At 37.4% G+C, this 16,970-nt stretch overlaps 3 protein-coding genes across 3 annotated transcripts in view; 2 read left to right on the top strand and 1 right to left on the bottom strand.

Annotated features, from left to right (window-relative positions):
• The window catches only part of LOC134753625 (fatty acyl-CoA reductase wat-like), a 41,909-nt gene extending 25,812 nt beyond the window's left edge, over nt 1–16,097 (top strand). Inside the window, exons 4-14 of the mRNA XM_063689562.1 lie at nt 708–830; nt 2,567–2,692; nt 3,510–3,655; nt 6,518–6,627; nt 7,246–7,323; nt 8,006–8,126; nt 8,809–8,934; nt 9,942–10,061; nt 11,392–11,521; nt 12,273–12,400; nt 13,565–16,097. Coding sequence (XP_063545632.1) covers nt 708–830; nt 2,567–2,692; nt 3,510–3,655; nt 6,518–6,627; nt 7,246–7,323; nt 8,006–8,126; nt 8,809–8,934; nt 9,942–10,061; nt 11,392–11,521; nt 12,273–12,400; nt 13,565–13,652 — 1,296 coding nt within the window. The 3' untranslated portion in view covers nt 13,653–16,097. The remainder of the gene's footprint in view (nt 1–707; nt 831–2,566; nt 2,693–3,509; nt 3,656–6,517; nt 6,628–7,245; nt 7,324–8,005; nt 8,127–8,808; nt 8,935–9,941; nt 10,062–11,391; nt 11,522–12,272; nt 12,401–13,564) is intronic.
• The window catches only part of LOC134753608 (putative fatty acyl-CoA reductase CG5065), a 416,745-nt gene that overhangs the window by 192,377 nt on the left and 207,398 nt on the right, over nt 1–16,970 (bottom strand). The gene's annotated exons all lie outside the window — the stretch shown is intronic.
• Nucleotides 1–16,970, top strand: part of LOC134753609 (glucose-1-phosphatase-like) — a 147,872-nt gene that overhangs the window by 44,750 nt on the left and 86,152 nt on the right. The gene's annotated exons all lie outside the window — the stretch shown is intronic.

Genomic DNA, 16,970 nt, shown 5'->3' on the forward strand with positions numbered 1-16,970 from the left:
TCTAAAAACCGGCCAAGAGCATGTCGGGCCATGCTCAGTGTAGGGTTCCGTAGTTACCCTTCCGTCACAATAGGGTAAGCTGGAGCTGGGTATAGACGATTGAGAGAGAACAAAGGGATGAAATGATGCTTGGTGCCTTTCACCCGAGTTAAACAATCTACTTTTCATATCGAGTACGAGGAAACCAAAAAGACAAGGCAAATTTTCATATTCGGTAATTAAAATTAAAGTAATAGACTTACAGCCATGATTTTTTCCTTCGCACATACTTTCAATCGGAGACTGCATGTCTGGTCGTAATAATCCATAGCGTAAAACTTTAAATTACAATTTTAACCTAGTTTCACAGTTAGCTCAATAAAGAGGCCCACTGACTATCAGTCCGCCGGACGATATCGGCCTGTCAGTTGTTCAGAACTGTAAAATTTATGTTCTAACTGACAGGCCGATATCGTCCGGCGGACTGATAGTCAGTGGGCCCCTTTATGCTTCACTCAGGAGCAAATATTAAAATAAATAAAATTCATTTATTTCGGACAATTCAGAACCCAATCACATATAAAATATTAAAAATAAAATTTAAAATACAATCAACTTTTAGAAATTAAAATTTAAATCACAACATTGTTTAAATGACAATTAAAATAGAATTAAAATAAATAATAATATTTTTATTATTATTATTGAAGTGTTTTTATTGTTCCCAGGTATTTGATAGACTGAAACAAGACGTCCCGAAGTTCCGACACAAAGTGGTGGTGATGCCCGGAGACTGCGAGGCGGTGGGGCTGGGATTGTCACTATCTGATAGACAAATACTTACGGAGAAGGTAACAGAATAAGTATAACTATTAAGAGTCCCCGGCAAGCTCGGCCGAATTGCACCGTCCCATACAATACAAACGTAGTTCCGCTCTCATTTTAAAACTACGCGTTGGATTGTAATGAAACTCTGCACGTACAATGACACGAGGTATATCTTAGTCTGTAATTAGTTTATATAGCTCCAGTTTATAAAACAAACGAAATAGAACAAAAACAAGTTTTGTATGAAAAACTTAAATTCGTATTTTTTTAACTATGGTATCTGAAGCTACATAAACTAATTACAGACATAGATATACCTTTTTCTATTGTAAGTACAAAGTTTCAGAACAATCTAGCAAGTCGTTTTAAAATGAGAGCGGAACTACGTTTGTATGTAGAACCGAGCTTGCCAGGGACTCTTAGATTAAAAAAATAAAAAAACCCCTACGCTATATTCCAAAAGTACCTAATGTACCTATCAATTTTATGCCAAAAAATGCCTTACGTCATTTTGGAAAAGATCTGATTCTCATCAAACTGCTGGATCGATTTCTATAAAACATAGCTAAAAACTACCGCATGGAAACTCGCTTTCACGTAATAAAACCGCATCGAAATCGGCCCATCCGTTTGAGAGCTACGATGCCACAGACAGACAGACACACAGATATTGGCGTCATACATATTTACCAACCCTCTTCTTGCGTCACAGGTTAAAAATAGAATGAGCCTTTATTGCATTCATATCTCATTAGACATCGATCCTAGCAAAAAAGTGCACAGAAAGTTATTCAGCTTATTATAGATTTAAAAGTGGAAAAAATACTGCCTTGGGTGAGACTTGAACTCACGGCCATTTAGTTTCAGTTTCAGTTTATTTATTCAAGAACAATTTACATCGTTTTGAATGATTCACGGTTAGTTTCACTAGACTTATATTGACCGGGATATAGACCGTGATTACCTTTTGTATTGTTTATGAGCTACCGATATTGTTTTGGGAGCTCATAAACAATACAAAAGGTAATCACGGTCTATATCCCGGTCAATATAAGTCCAATTTACATCGTGTTTGAATATTCATTATACCTATATACTATTATTCTTAACCCAGTGAGATTTTGGATCGATACTCCAGCGCTCTGCAAACAGCCACCAAGCTGAGCTGAGAGCGCTGCCCAAGTAACATGGAGTATTGATCCAGAGGTCGTGAGTTCAAGTCTCACCCAAGGCAGTAATTTTTTCCACTTTTAAATTTATTCTAAGCTTAATAGCATCATTCGCAGACGTTTCTGCTTGTTAAAAAAGAATTTAGAAACTTATTCGTAGAAAATTTTATGTATAAAAACATTTTTTGCTAAATGGCCAACGTTTACGAGTTATTTAGGAAAAACTAGTAAAAGGTACCTTTCAAGGATATCCTTGAAAGGTACCTTTTTCTAGTTTTACGTGGGTCATGTCATATGACCCACGCTAGAACGTGACGGTGCGGTCCGGATCCGGCACTTCATATTCTATGATGGGTGATCGATGATCACGTGATGCTTTCTCTAGAAAACTGAAGTGTTGGGGGCTTCGGCCCGGACCCGGACCGTTATATCACGCTATCATTTACACCCCTACCTGTTGGCTTAAAAATTCGCTTTTTTCTCATATACACGAATTATTTTCCGTATTTGGCAGCTTTTGGTCTTCGTTTGGTGAGCCTATTATCCCTATTCGTTTCGTTTCGTTTCGTTTTATTCGTTCCATGTTTCAGGTAAACGTGGTGTTCCATTCGGCGGCCACGGTGAAATTTGACGAGCACCTCCGAGCGGCGCTCGCCACGAATGTTCGCGCGCCACTACATCTGCTGAGGCTTGCGAGAGATATGAAGGATTTGAGCGTGAGTATATTTTATGAATTCACGGTGACGACGAGCACCTCCGAGCGGTGCTCGCCAGCTCGCCACGAATGTTCGCGCGCCGCTGCACTGGCACCTACTGAGGCTTGCAAGAGACGTGAAGGATTTGAGCGTGAGTTTTGGCCTAATTTTTTTTTATACCAACTCTATTTTTTATTAATCGGTGGCCAAAGTTATACGGCCCACAGAATATAATACAAAACAAATTATACTCTTTATTGTACACCTCAGACAGAAAACACAATGTAACAGCAACTCAAGAAAAGGTAAACAACAGTCTTTTCGCTAAAAAGCGATCTCTTCCAGACAACCTATAGGTATACAATATACATGAATATACGAATAACCACTAGCACTATATATACCTAAATTTTTCCAAAATAAGTTAAAAATATTCCTTATTAATAAGTGCTTTTATAGTGTGAAAGATTACTTTAACGAAAAATATGATTAAAATTATCTTATAAGGAATATGTAATAATTTTTTTAAATTAAATCATTTTACGGTTTAGACTCACTTGTTTTAGTCACTCGCGCGACATGTTTCGGAGAGCCTAGGTCTCCTTTAGGAGGTCTCTTTAGGTTCTTAAGGTGGGGTTTTGATTTAATGTTAGTATGTCTCACAACAGTTTAAATTCGAAAATTTTTAAATGTTTAAAATGTTTAATATTGTTTTAAGTTACATGGCGTCACTTGAACTAATCCGATAATAAATGTACCACCTTTATAACTGGTTTGTGACATGCAAATAATGATTATATTCAATTCCATTCTACCTGTAATTCTTCATAATTTCTAGGTGTTCATGCACGTCTCAACGGCATACTCCAACTCCCATCTGGAAGCGGTTCAGGAGAGGTTCTACCCCTGCGCAGCCAGCTGCGACCACCTCGAGACGGTGATAGACAAACTGACAGATGACCAGATCAACCAGATGTTACCCACGTAAGTCAGTTTTGCTGGGCATTTTCCGCAAATCGACGACTGCCTATTTTGCGTAAAAACGGGGTACCGCTACCACAGGGCGGACACGCTATACATCAAAAATCACAGTTACTATGTGTGAACGGTACGTCTGTACACGCGTCATGCGTCATAGTGTAAGTAAGTTGCTTAAAAACAGTACTGAGCGGTCGGCAAACGGCCGTCAATCTGGTGTCGCGGGGCGAGGTAATTTGAGTCGGGGCGGGGCGGTGCGCGGCCGTTCTGTATGATACTTACTTATTCTGTGCCGTTACTCTAACCATAGAGTAACTTATACTAGAGCGGTACTGTCATAGTAAATTTTGTAACCCCAGTAAATTCACTGCCATCTGTCGACACACTTTAAAACTAAAAATAAATATTTATAAAAATACGATAAAATGTATTTAAATATGGATAAATGATTTTTTTATTTGCATTAATTATTTTTATATGATTTTGACCCATGTTCTTTCACTGGTATGCGTTAAAATTATAAATAACAAACAAAACAGTCAACGCCCTCTATACGAGTGTAGGCCAAAACTAGTGGCGCCATCTGATCGAGAATCAAATTTTCGTGATTTTCGAGGCACGTTTTTTCCTTAGACTGTATCCATCTATTACGGAGTTATATCAATCTTTGCTCTAACTTACCCAGCTCCTCCACAAAGCCTAGCAAGGTCTTCAGGCCACTAACTGCCTCCTTCAGTGTGCACGGATTCCCTAGGTATTTGCATGTGTGGAAAGAATGAATGGGCCCTGGAGGGAAAGTTTTCTTTGTTCAAAGAAACCATTCTTTAGTTTTAATAAGAAACAAAACTGCATTCAAAGATTTCTTGAAATTCGCTTGTTTCACCCGGGAATCGAACCGACTAAAAGTAAAAAATAATAAACACTCGCTATTTTATTCTACTATTCGATACAGTTAATGTTAATGATAATATTACTCCAAGAAACATTAGGCCTTACACTCGTTTGTCGTACAAAATATGTATAAAATCGAATATTTAGTACTCATGAATATTTTTAGACAAGCAAAATTACCCTCGGCGGGCGTGTCCGATTCTCACTTGGCCGGTTTTTTACCCACGTCGTTCCCGGTTACATTCTAAAGGAATCCAGGAGATTCTACCCCTGTGAAGCCAGCTGCGACCTGGACACGGTGATAGGCTTAAGGTTGACTGGTAGAGAATGCCTTGTAGCATTAAATCCGCCTCTTGTACATTTGTATTCTCTTTTGAGCAATAATTAATAATAATAATAATAAGCCCGCAGGGCAGCTTGTGGCGAGCTGTTGGGGAGTAACGACCCCACGGACCCGAGTGCTCCCGAGAGTCGGTCAGGGTCTCCGTCTCCGGCGTGTCTTCATCGGTCGGAGTGGACCCCAAGGGGACCCGCAGGACTCTCAGCTCTGGCTTGCCTTCATTGGCCGTCCAGAGAGGAGTCGCTAGAGCTATATGCTCCAGGGGTGGAAGTGAAAGATGCATAAGACGCGAGTTGGCACAGTGGCTGGTAACAGCCACTGGGTAGAAAGCGGCGCACACCTCTCGACACCTCTGAGCCGCTCACACCGGTGTTGCTCCTGGTCGTCTTCACGAAGGCAGTTTCAGGGGCCCATCTAGTCGGCGGCGAGTCACCACCTGCCTCGATAAGGTGTAGAGACATTGTTATGGCAGGTGTCCGGACCTCTCAGCAATAGCCCAATCTTTTGATCAGCCAAACTTCAACACCATAACCGGCACTCTTTTCCACTGTGTTTATAATAGCCCCTACGCCTGTTGGGACCGATTTACGGGTATCTATTTGTACCCGTGAATGGGTTCTAGCAGGTGTATTACATAACAGCAAACTTCTCCAAAGGGCCTCTACGTGTTGGATCTGTATCCCCACGCACGCCTATCAAATGACCGGGATGTATATACCCGTGAGTTTATACGAGATACAAATAAAAATAAAAATAAAATCATTTATTTCGACCAACTTAGGATCATATCACATTACATTGGGACATTACATTAAATAATAAAATTATAGCTAAGTTAAAATTAACATTAAAATTAAATTAATTAATTAAATCATAATAAATAAATAAATAAATAAAATAGGCAAACTGACAGTTGAGCAGATAAACCTGAGGGCCAATATGCCAGTCGTCTGCGCCGTAGCGGTTATCTCTCTCTAAGTCTCTATAACTCTTTCATATTATTTAGAGCGACAGAGACATTAGCGTAACATAATATCAAAGATAGATATAACTCCGTAATAGATGGATACAGTCTAAGGAAAAAACGTGCCTCGAAAATCAAGAAAATTTGATTCTCATTCAGAGGGCGCTACTAGCTTTGGCCTACAGTCGTATAGATGGCGTTGACGGTTTCGTTTGTTATTTAACAATTTTAACGCATATCAGTAAAAGAACATGGGTCAAAATCATAAAAACAATATATGCAAATAAAAAAAAATATTTATCTATATTTAAATACATTCTATCGTATTTTTATAAATCTTCATTTTTAGTTTTAAAGTGTGTCGACAGATGGCAGTGAATTTACTAGGGTTACAAAATTTACTATGACAGTAACGCTCTAGTATCAGTTACTCTATGATAATATACATCGTAAGAGGAAAATGGTTACTACGTTTGTACGGAAAAGCGTTCGTCCCTTTTCGTCTTAACTCTAATGTAAATTAACATATGTGCCATTTTCAACCAAAGGGGTACTTATTGTCGGTTGTCCATAACGCGCTATTTCCATATAGCTTCAATTCGAAATCAACCTTATCGACAAGCGACAATGTGGTACCTTTTGGTTGAAACCGTCACATATTATCGTATTCCAGCATCCTAGGTCCGTGGCCGAATACCTACACGTTCACCAAAGCACTAGCAGAGAAAGAGTTGAGGAAAAGCGTTGGCCAACTTCCTCTGGGCATCTTCAGGCCTGCGATAGGTGAGTAATAGGATTACCGCAAAATGTGAATACTTTGCTCCCCACTGGGTAATTGTCCTCTAATATTTTTTATGTATGAAAACTAGGTATATCACAACCATTGACTTATATATTATTTCGTAAAGACGGGCACCAGGAATGGTGCCAGGCTGTCGGTGACACCGCGCGAGCCAAGCGTTCAGTACAACGCAACTAATAGTTGCGAGTTGCGACCAGTCGCGCGCGTGATGTGAACTCAACAACCAATCGCGTTGTAGCATTCCACCGATATATGTGGTATTTTCTAAAAAAGGGACCTTATTGTCGATAGCGCTGTCGTCCTTTTCAAATCTAAGAAAATCGGGACGACACTACAGTATTGCAACTTTTTTATTTCTACTCTTTTTTGCCACATTATAATAATTTTAGTTTAAATTTAATTTCGAATTTTGGTGCAAAGTTGGCACATTTTACGGTACAATTTATTGTATATATTTATCCATCATCTTCGCGTTGTCCAGGATTTTTGCCACGGCTCATGGCCCGGTGTCCGCTTGGTAATTAATCCCAAGAATTGGCGTGGCACTAGTTTTTACGAAAGCGACTGCCATCTGACCTGACTGTATTTATATGTTACAGTAACATCAACTGCGAAAGAGCCATTAGTATGCTGGCTGGACAACATGTATGGACCCACGGGAGTCGCCATTGGCACTGGTGGGTATCACTACGACTTCGCCCACCTATACGACCATAGACATAGTATATACTAGTAGTTATAGACATGAAACCGAGCGACCACCGGGCGCAGCACGGTTCCATTTTTGTCGTCTATCACTATGCCCCTCACTTTCCCACTTACATACTTGTTAGAACGTGACACGCATGGTGACAAGTGATAAAAATGCGACTGTGCTAACCCCGCAGGGGTAAGAGAAAGACATATTCATGTATTGACAGTTTCATGTATGGCAGCATAATCCTTTTCCTCTTTCACTTATAAATTTCGGTATTTCGCCATCGCCTCTTTGCTATGATGCCATAACCCGACCATGAAAAAACGCCCGGTCGGTGATAAAGCAAAGCATGGGACTTTTTTTCTCTTTTCTCTTATAGGAATCGCAATAAGACTTTCTTTCTCTATCAAAGAGTGTCAGGCCCTTGTAAACGACACGAGTACATGCACCAAAGAAGGCCTATCTTTATTTTATTTTTCTTATGTGTTTGCAGTTTACGGTACCCGGGTCAAAAATTTTTTTTGTTCTAGTTTTTCATCCCGAAAAAATGTGACGTAGTGGAGCTTTTTGTATGGGGTGAAATTAAGTTTTTATTTTTTATCAAGAGAATTATAATCTAAAGCTAGAAAGACATGCAAGTTTTGACCCAACTGTTGTTTCAGTAACGGGTATCCTCCGAACTCTGCAGTGCGACGAGAAAGTCACAGCGGACATCGTGCCCGTGGACATGACGGTCAACTGCCTCATGGTGGCCGCTGCCAACGTCCACAAAATTTACAAGAGGCATGTCATCATTTTTCTGACGGAAGTAACGCTCAGTAGTGACACACGCACAATAGGACACACGTAAAAGTGCCAACATAGCGATAAACGTCATCGTCAAATAAGTTTTATTTCAATCACGCGCACAGACCTGTCATTTTTATGGTGATTGCGCGTAAAGATTACTTTTTTTAAAACGGAACACTTATTTAAACATATTAAGTTTAACTACGACTTTAAGTGTAATTTTATAACCTTTGTCGTATTAACAATCGTTTTTTAACAGTCTGCTGGAACATTTAGTAATATAGAACTCATTAATTATATTATATATTATATTTATCATTTATTGCAGACAACATTGGTCCATATACATAATAAGCATAACACAATAAGACAACAGTTGCAATTATAATAAGAATTAAAATAAAATTATAAAATTAAAATTATTAAAATTAAAATTATGTTAAAATTAATAATAAATAAATCTTGACATTTAAATTTAATAGATTGATCATAATAATGGATACTGGTACTAATAATAATAGATTGATTAAATTGTGATTTAAAAAAAAAATACTAAAATTAAGATTAAAAATTAATGCAGGTAATTTGAGATTTAGGAATTATGACACTACGTCGATTGTAAGTATAGTTATTTTGGGTATGTGCATCTATGTTATGCCGTGTATTTTTTGTCCAGGTCACCGCCCCCCGAGCCCCCGATCTTCAACTACGTGAGCTCCGTGGAGAACCGGATCACGTGGGGCGAGTTCATGACGCACAACCTCAAGCATATAGATAAGAACCCCTTCTCCAACGCTGTGTGGTAAGACATTTTCTTCCCTGCTAGGAGGGATCAAAGTGGCACTTTTCTATTCTTGGACATATTTATTGCCAGTATAAAATATTTATTTATTTGTTTTAATTGTATTGCACAAAATAGTTTAGTTTATTTATTTCACAATACAATGTTCGTACAACAATGTACAAATGACGGACTTAATGCTAAATGGCATTCTCTACCAGTCAACCATAGGGCCAAAACAGAGACACTATAACAATGAAACATGAAAATAGTATGCACATATTTGATTAAAGTTTATTTATAATACTTCTACTATATTTTAGCCTAAATAGTAAATAATATGGCCGATGAGCACGGTTGTTTATTCCTTTGTCTAGGTGTTTTCTATGTGTTTTAAGCAGAGCGAAACTTTGGTGCCGATGACAGACGTATGACGTCAAGCTAAATACAGTGTGTTGTTATCTTGATACTTAATCAAATAACAACTTATTACTTAGCCTCTTTAGTTTACTGATATTGAACCTTGAGAGTTTTTATACGTACTGGCCACGTATAAAAACATAACTAACTGTCTTTGTCATGTTAAAAACAAGATTGTTGGAAAAGACAAGCAATTTCTGTTTACTTATTTTTGTGTAAATTACCAAGCATTTTTATAAATAAAAATCCTACATGCGACTTAACGTCATACGTCTGTCTCTCTGGTTTTAAGTATTTGTATATTTAGATATTATCGTTGTCTGAGTACCCAACTACCCACAACACAAGCCGCCTTAAGCTTATTGTGTACAGAATAAATAGTAGTACAGAAGGTACACTCTCTAACAAAACGCGTCTATTACGACAGATATGACCGCTAGGTGGCGCAAGCGCGAGCTGCGTCCGTTCCGTAGCGGTGCTCGGCAACCACTATGGCTAGACACCAAAATTGGTGTGGGCCGCATGTACTTGTAGCGACGCGACGAAATCGTGGAGGAGGAAATTTGTGTAATAATGTCCTAAGTATTATTATTCTTCTTAATTTCCAGGTACGTGTCGCTGACGCTGCACCGGTCCGCTTTCATGAACCAGCTGTACATTATCTTCTTGCATCTGCTGCCAGGAGTGCTGGTCGACGCGTTGGCTGTCTGTCTAGGAAGGAAACCAAAGTGAGTCACTAAATAAGTACTTCAGACTTCAACATTTATTCAGCAAATAGGCCACAAGGGCACTTTCACACGTCACATTGAATTTACAAACAAGCAAAAAAAACCGGCCAAGTGCGAGTCGGACTCGCGCACCGAGGGTTCCGTACTTTTTAGTATTTGTTGTTGTAGCGGCAACAGAAATACATCATCTGTGAAAATTTCAACTGTCTAGCTATCACGGTTCATGAGATACAGCCTGGTGACAGACAGACAGACGGACGTACAGACGGACAGACGGACAGCGAAGTCTTAGTAATAGGGTCCCGTTTTTACCCTTTGGGTACGGAACCCTAAAAATGACATCAACAATTATAATATACCACTAACTGCAACTATACCAATTTAAACTAACGTATTACAATTACTTATATAAGGTCTCTTAATGTCGAATTTCATAAAAAGCCGGCCAAGTGCGAGTCGGACTCTAAACATTTGACTAAACATTTCTAATAGGTTTTCTTGTGATCTGTAGGTAAAGAGCTATTTTGTATAAAAAAATTTAAATTATAGACAGTAGTTTCGGAGATAAAGGGGGGAAATGGTAATTTTTTGGCTATTTTCTTAAATAACTTCTAAATTATTTATTTTAAAATAACAAAAATAAATATTTGAGATTTTCATAACGAGCTCTTTCATTTGATATATAACACGATATAGTCTTAAAAACTTTATTTTTAAATTTTCTCATTTTTCCCCAAAAAGTGGCCCCCATGTAAAAAAATTATTTGTTTACGTTACATATCGTCGGCCTAAATGGCATACCTCGTAACTCCATTTTTTTTGAAAATCATGTTTTTACACTTAGATATATATACTATTCTGAACGCATCTAACGGCAAAACTCTTAAATACCAAAAATAAACCGTCTACGTTTAAAAAGCAAAATAGAAAAACTCCCGACCGCCATTTTAGTTTGTCTAAATGTTTCGTACGATGTTTCAGATTTCAAATCAGCGGGTAGATGTTCATAGAACTTTGGTCCTATTAGGCCAGGATTACACTTGTAAGTTTTACTTACGTAAGTAGGGACAAAGCTATTTGCTATAATGAGATAACGATATTCATATCTCACTCTGTAGTATAGCTGTGTCCCTACTTACGTAAGTTAAAACTTACGAGTGTAATCCTGGCCTTACGCGTGGGTTCTTTGTCGCTAGTGCCGACTGCCGTCCGATGCGAATTGTTTGTTAGATGTCTCGATGAGTATTAGTTGTCTGTTAGAAGCAAAGTACAGTTAACGATATAAGCTTGTATCAAAAAAATTATTTTTGTCAAAAACTTATTGTTACAGGATGTTGAAGGTGTACCGCAAGATCCACAAGTTCTCTTCTGTTCTCTCCTACTTCTGTACGCGGGAGATACATTTCTGCAACCGGAATATAAGAAATATGTGGGACAGGACGCCTGATGACGATAAACAGGTAAGATAAGATAAAATTTATTTTATTGAAATAAATTCAAAAATTAAGGGGGTTTCCAGTAAAAATGGTACCATTTACTTTTTTTCGAAAAACTATCAACTTTTGGGATATTTAGACTCAGAATCACGAGTTTAATAAGACAAAGAAAAAAAGTGTCCCCGGTTTTCGTACAAATTTTGGGTGTCAGTTTTGTAACGGTCCATACAAAATGTATGTGAAAACGCGTTACAAGACTGTCATTTTTTTGGATACATATTTTTTTTCTTTTTAAATCGATATTCCTCGTGATTCTGAGTAGAAATAACCCAAAAGTTTATGGATTTTCTAAAAAAAGTAAATGGTACACTTTTAAGTGAAAATGCCCATAAATACGCTTAAATAGTACTTAAATACTGTAAGTATACAAACATGATGGTTTAGAAAAGAAAACATATATTTAGCCCGTAAATTATTGCAGGTGCAAAAGGTACCACATTGTCGCTTACTATAAGTACGAAAATTGCTTGTATCTTTATACGAAAAACCTGTCAGAGCGACCTTATAGTTAGCGACAATGTGGTACCTTTTGCTCGAAAACGACACAAATAAACAAACTGTATATATGTGACGTTTTCAACCAAAAGGTACCACATTGTCGCTTGTCGATAAGGTTGATTTCAAATTAATGCTATATGGAAATAACGCCTTATTGACAACCGACAGTAAGTACCCTTTTAATTGAGAATGGCACATATTTATTTGATTTTTCCAGATGTTTCCATTCAGTATGGCCGAAGTGAGCTGGGAGCTATATTTCCAACAGTACCTCATCGGAATCAGGCGATACCTGTTTAAGGAGAGCGACGACACGCTGCCGCAAGCGAGGATCAAGTGGCGAAGGTATTTTTTTTAAATTAGTTTAAAAAAAAATCGGCCAAGTGCGAGTCGGATTCGCGCACGAAGGGTTACCATTACGCAAAAACGGCAAAAAATCACTGTTGTATGGGAGGACCACTTAAATATTTATTTTATTCTGTTTTTAGTATTTGTTGTTATAGCGTCAACAGAATTACATCATCTGTGAAAATTTCAACTCCCGTGTCCCGTTTTTACCCTTTGGGTACGGAATCCTAACAACACACACTGCCTCGGGAGAGACTAGCTAATACGATACGCTTAGAAAATATTAGCATAAAGTTTCCCATAAAGTTTTAAGTTATGCTTACTGTATTGTTTGTCCGCATTTTCGTTAGTCATAATTTGTTTTTTTTCGGAAACGTTGAAAAGGATTGCCATAAAAAAAACCTAACCTAACCTAGCTATCTATAGGATAACCTTATGAAAATCCTAAAAGTTAACAGTTTCAGAATTATGAGTAATAATATATAATATGACAATCATTACTTTTTTTTTTTTACTAGCCTAATTTAGTGTCCCACTGCTGGGCAAATGCCTCCCCTCGTTTCCTCCACTCGACCCTGTCGTTTGTAGTGTCCCCCGCCAATCCGGATAAAATGCGTCCAAGTCGTCCCGCCATCTCCTTTTCGGCCTGCCTGCACCCCGGCCAGCACTATGGTGTTCCGAGGGTCCAACTCGGTAACCATTTTGGCCCACCTTTCAGGGTGCATGCGGCAGACATGCCCAGCCCAGTCCCACTTAAGCTTTAAGCTTAGCGGTCTGGATACCTACATCTACAACTCGAGTTCTGGAGCGCAGTTCCGTGTTTCTGATTCTATCAGTTCTGCGAACACCTAGTATACTGCGCTCCATCGCTCGCTGGCAAACCTTGAGTTCATTACATTATGACTCAATAATTATGTCAAACAAAGGGACCCGAAATAGCCATTACTGGGATTCAAACCCTATTTGTGGTATTTTCTATAAAAAGGGACCTTATTGTCGATGTCGGTTACGCCATTATAAACGATGCTCCGATATAAATACAATGCTGCGCGACGCTGAGCGGCGTAAGCGCCATCGACAATAAGGTCCCTTTTCATAGAGAATGCCCCATTTTGTGTGTGTTTTGGTGTTTATTGTAATACGGTTTTTTGTTTGTTTCAGACTATACTACCTACATCAGTTAGTAAGGTTAATTTTCTCTGCTCTAGCCCTCTACGCTCTATGGTCCATATTAACTACACTATTTTAGAATTTTTAGAACCAAAGAGTTATACTTTTTAAAGTAAGAACTCTAAGAGCCACCCGACTCTAGCGTCTAGTCAACTCTATGGCTGCTGCTCGACGCAACGTTGGCGCAACTGTGCGGCGACGCCATATTCCATAACGCTGAGGCGCTGACTAGATGCCAACGCTGAAGATGCTAGTGCGTGGTGGCCCTAACCATGAAGAATATCTTACAGTGACCCGCCTGTTCCTATCTCTATCGCATGCGCTTTTTTTTTCTTGAACAGTATAATTGTGTATGAAATATAGAAATATATAAAACATCTTCACGTTACTTAACAATAAAAAAATTATTAACAATTATCTTAAAAATAAACAAAATTAATATTTACAAAATATCATACAATAACAAATTATGTGTTGTGTAAGTACTTAATGGGATAATAATAAAAAAATACAATAATAATAAAAAAAATGACACAATTTTCGATCCCCCTCCCCCCCGTGTAACGCGCCGTAACGTTTTCGTGCCCCCTTCCCCTACCGAAAAGTTACGTTGAAGAAATGAGCGAGCGTGTATGAGGAATGTTATGCGAAAGAGGTATGTCAGGATCGTAGCAAGTGGAAATCCGTGGTCTCTGCCTACCCCTCCGGGAAATAGGTGTGATTATGTATGTATTTTATTAAAAAAAATACATTGTCACGTAATGCCTTGTTCCATACTTTTGTAAACATTCACATTATTTTATTACAAAATATTTAAAATATTGAAAAATTTTGAGCGGTTGAAACGCTTATAATTTTTGGCGCGAATTCGACAGAGCGTGATGACGTCACACGTTGGACGGTCCAGCTACTTATAACACTTATGTGAACTAATCCGTCGAACGCGTGACGTCACGTGACGTTTCGCTCACTAGCTTTTCGCGAAAAAAATTTTGTACTTTTTATTAGCAATTAAATGATAGTTTAATAACGGAAATGCATTTGTAACATGATATAACATTAACAAACATCCGAATAAAAAATATTTCGTTCAAATATAAACTTCATGCATGAGGCTAATTATGCGAGTGCGATAGAGATAGGAACAGGCGGGTCGCTGTACGAAATTATTCGTGGTTGGCGTCCTTACTTTAGTGGAGATGTAAAGTGTAAGACAAAATTGTGGCCTCGAACTTGACATTCGAACGAAAATTTAAAAATGTAGTCGCGAAGGTTTTTGCCATATAACATTTGAGTTTCGCGCCTTTTCCTTCTGAGAAATTAGTTTTCACCACACCAGCTGGCAAATGCTCTCTAATACTTCAGAAGCTGATGAGAAAGTTGCATTTTGTCCACAAGAGTGGCAAAGTAATTAGATGCAAATTATGAGTTGTTTCCTCATTTTGGCTGGTGGAATTTACTTTTAAGTGATGATTTTGAATGATACATGTTTAGTAGCGTTCATTTGGTTTTTATTTGTAATGTTTTACAGGTGCATAGTATTTTTCTCGCGTTGGTGTGTAAACTATTGTTTCACTCGGTGGCAAAGTTTGAGTCGTGCCTTAAAACCCTCGCAACGCTCAAGATTCTTCCGCTTGCTCGGGTATCAGTATTAGCAAAGATAGATATAACTCCGTAATAGATGGATACAGTCTAAGGAAAAAACGTGCCTTGAAAATCAAGAAAATTTGATTCTCGTTCAGAGGGCGCTACTAGTTTTGGCCTACAGTCGTATAGATGGCGTTGACGGTTTCGTTTGTTATTTAACAATTTTAACGCATATCAGTGAAAGAACATGGGTCAAAATCATAAAAATAATTAATGCAAATAAAAAAAATCCTTTATCTATATTTAAATACATTCTATCGTATTTTTATAAATCTTCATTTTTAGTTTTAAAGTGTGTCGACAGATGGCAGTGAATTTACTGGGGTTACAAAATTTACTATGACCAACTATGACAGTACCGCTCTAGTATAAGTTGCTCTATGCTATGACAGTACCGCTCTAGTATAAGTTACTCTATGGTATTAGCACGAGTGGTTAAACAACAACTTTGCCCCCTTGTAATACAAATAACTATTCCCAAACTATAGATACGCCATATATTGTGTATTTACACTATTTACTGAATTGTCAAACGCAAAATTTTGACAGTCAGAATTACCAAATTCTAGTCTAGTTCAGCTGTCAAATACGGCCTGCTCCGTAGGTAGGTAGGTAAGCTACACATTTTTTTTTCAAACTACACTTTTGCTTTTAATAGGTTACTCTATAGAAATAAAAATGATTGCAATGTGTACAGAGACAATATTATGCATATTTTAAAAACAATTTTTTATGAAAATTGTATAAATTACTTTAAAAAGTTATATAATATAAGTATTTTAGTTATTTTTTGTACCTAATGTTGTTAAATACTAAGCTATTTTGATAAATGTGATTAAGTCCAGCAATTTTAAATTTTCTAGCAGTTGTTAAAAATTATGATTTTGTAAATATTAGTTAAGAGTACATACTATTTACAATAATATTTTTATATTTTATAAAATACAGTATTTGATTAAGTTACAATTACAATATACATATAAAGGGTTAATATAAATAAAAATGTTAATACCAAAATGTTTTTTTTTTCTGTAGTGTATTCGCAATTGTAGTTTAACTTTCTGGAAGGGGTTTCCAAAATTAGACTTATATTGACCGGATACCGGTATTTTTTCGTTCTTTGTTAATTATTTATTCTACTTGGGCAATTTAATAATACGAAGCCTTTACCTAATAACACACACAAACTGAGTCCTACATTTCGTGTATAAAATAATTTGAAGTATATGGTTATTTCCAAGTTTTTGCAAAAAACCGGTTCCGATCCCTGCGCGAGCTATGGCTCGTGATTACCTTTTGTATTGTTTTCGAGCTCCCGATATTTCGACGCAGTTACATGCATCTTGTTCACGGATAACTGAAGAAAGCGGCTGGGTGTCAAAGTTGTCTAGACCGCGCGTTGTGTGTCAATAAAAGTCTAGTGAAACTAACCGCGAATCATTCAAAACTGGTTTCCAAAATTATCTGAACAGAACTTCATTATGAACATCACAACTGCACGTGTTGAAATAGAAAAAAAAAACTTCGAATTTTCTCAAGGGCAAGTGAATATAAAACACAAAATTGTCATACATTTTTTATTAAAAAACAAAAATTTGCACTAAACATACAAGGCTGAAAAATACATTTAGAATACACAGATAAATAATAAATTAATTACAAAAATACACTTCGACAAAATACTGGAAAAAATAAAGTTATTATAAAGCATACATTTACAAAATATTGTAATCACTCGAAAGAAGCGTAG

The sequence above is a fragment of the Cydia strobilella genome, chromosome 27 (genome assembly GCF_947568885.1).
Source record: "Cydia strobilella chromosome 27, ilCydStro3.1, whole genome shotgun sequence".
NCBI lineage: Eukaryota > Metazoa > Arthropoda > Insecta > Lepidoptera > Tortricidae > Cydia > Cydia strobilella.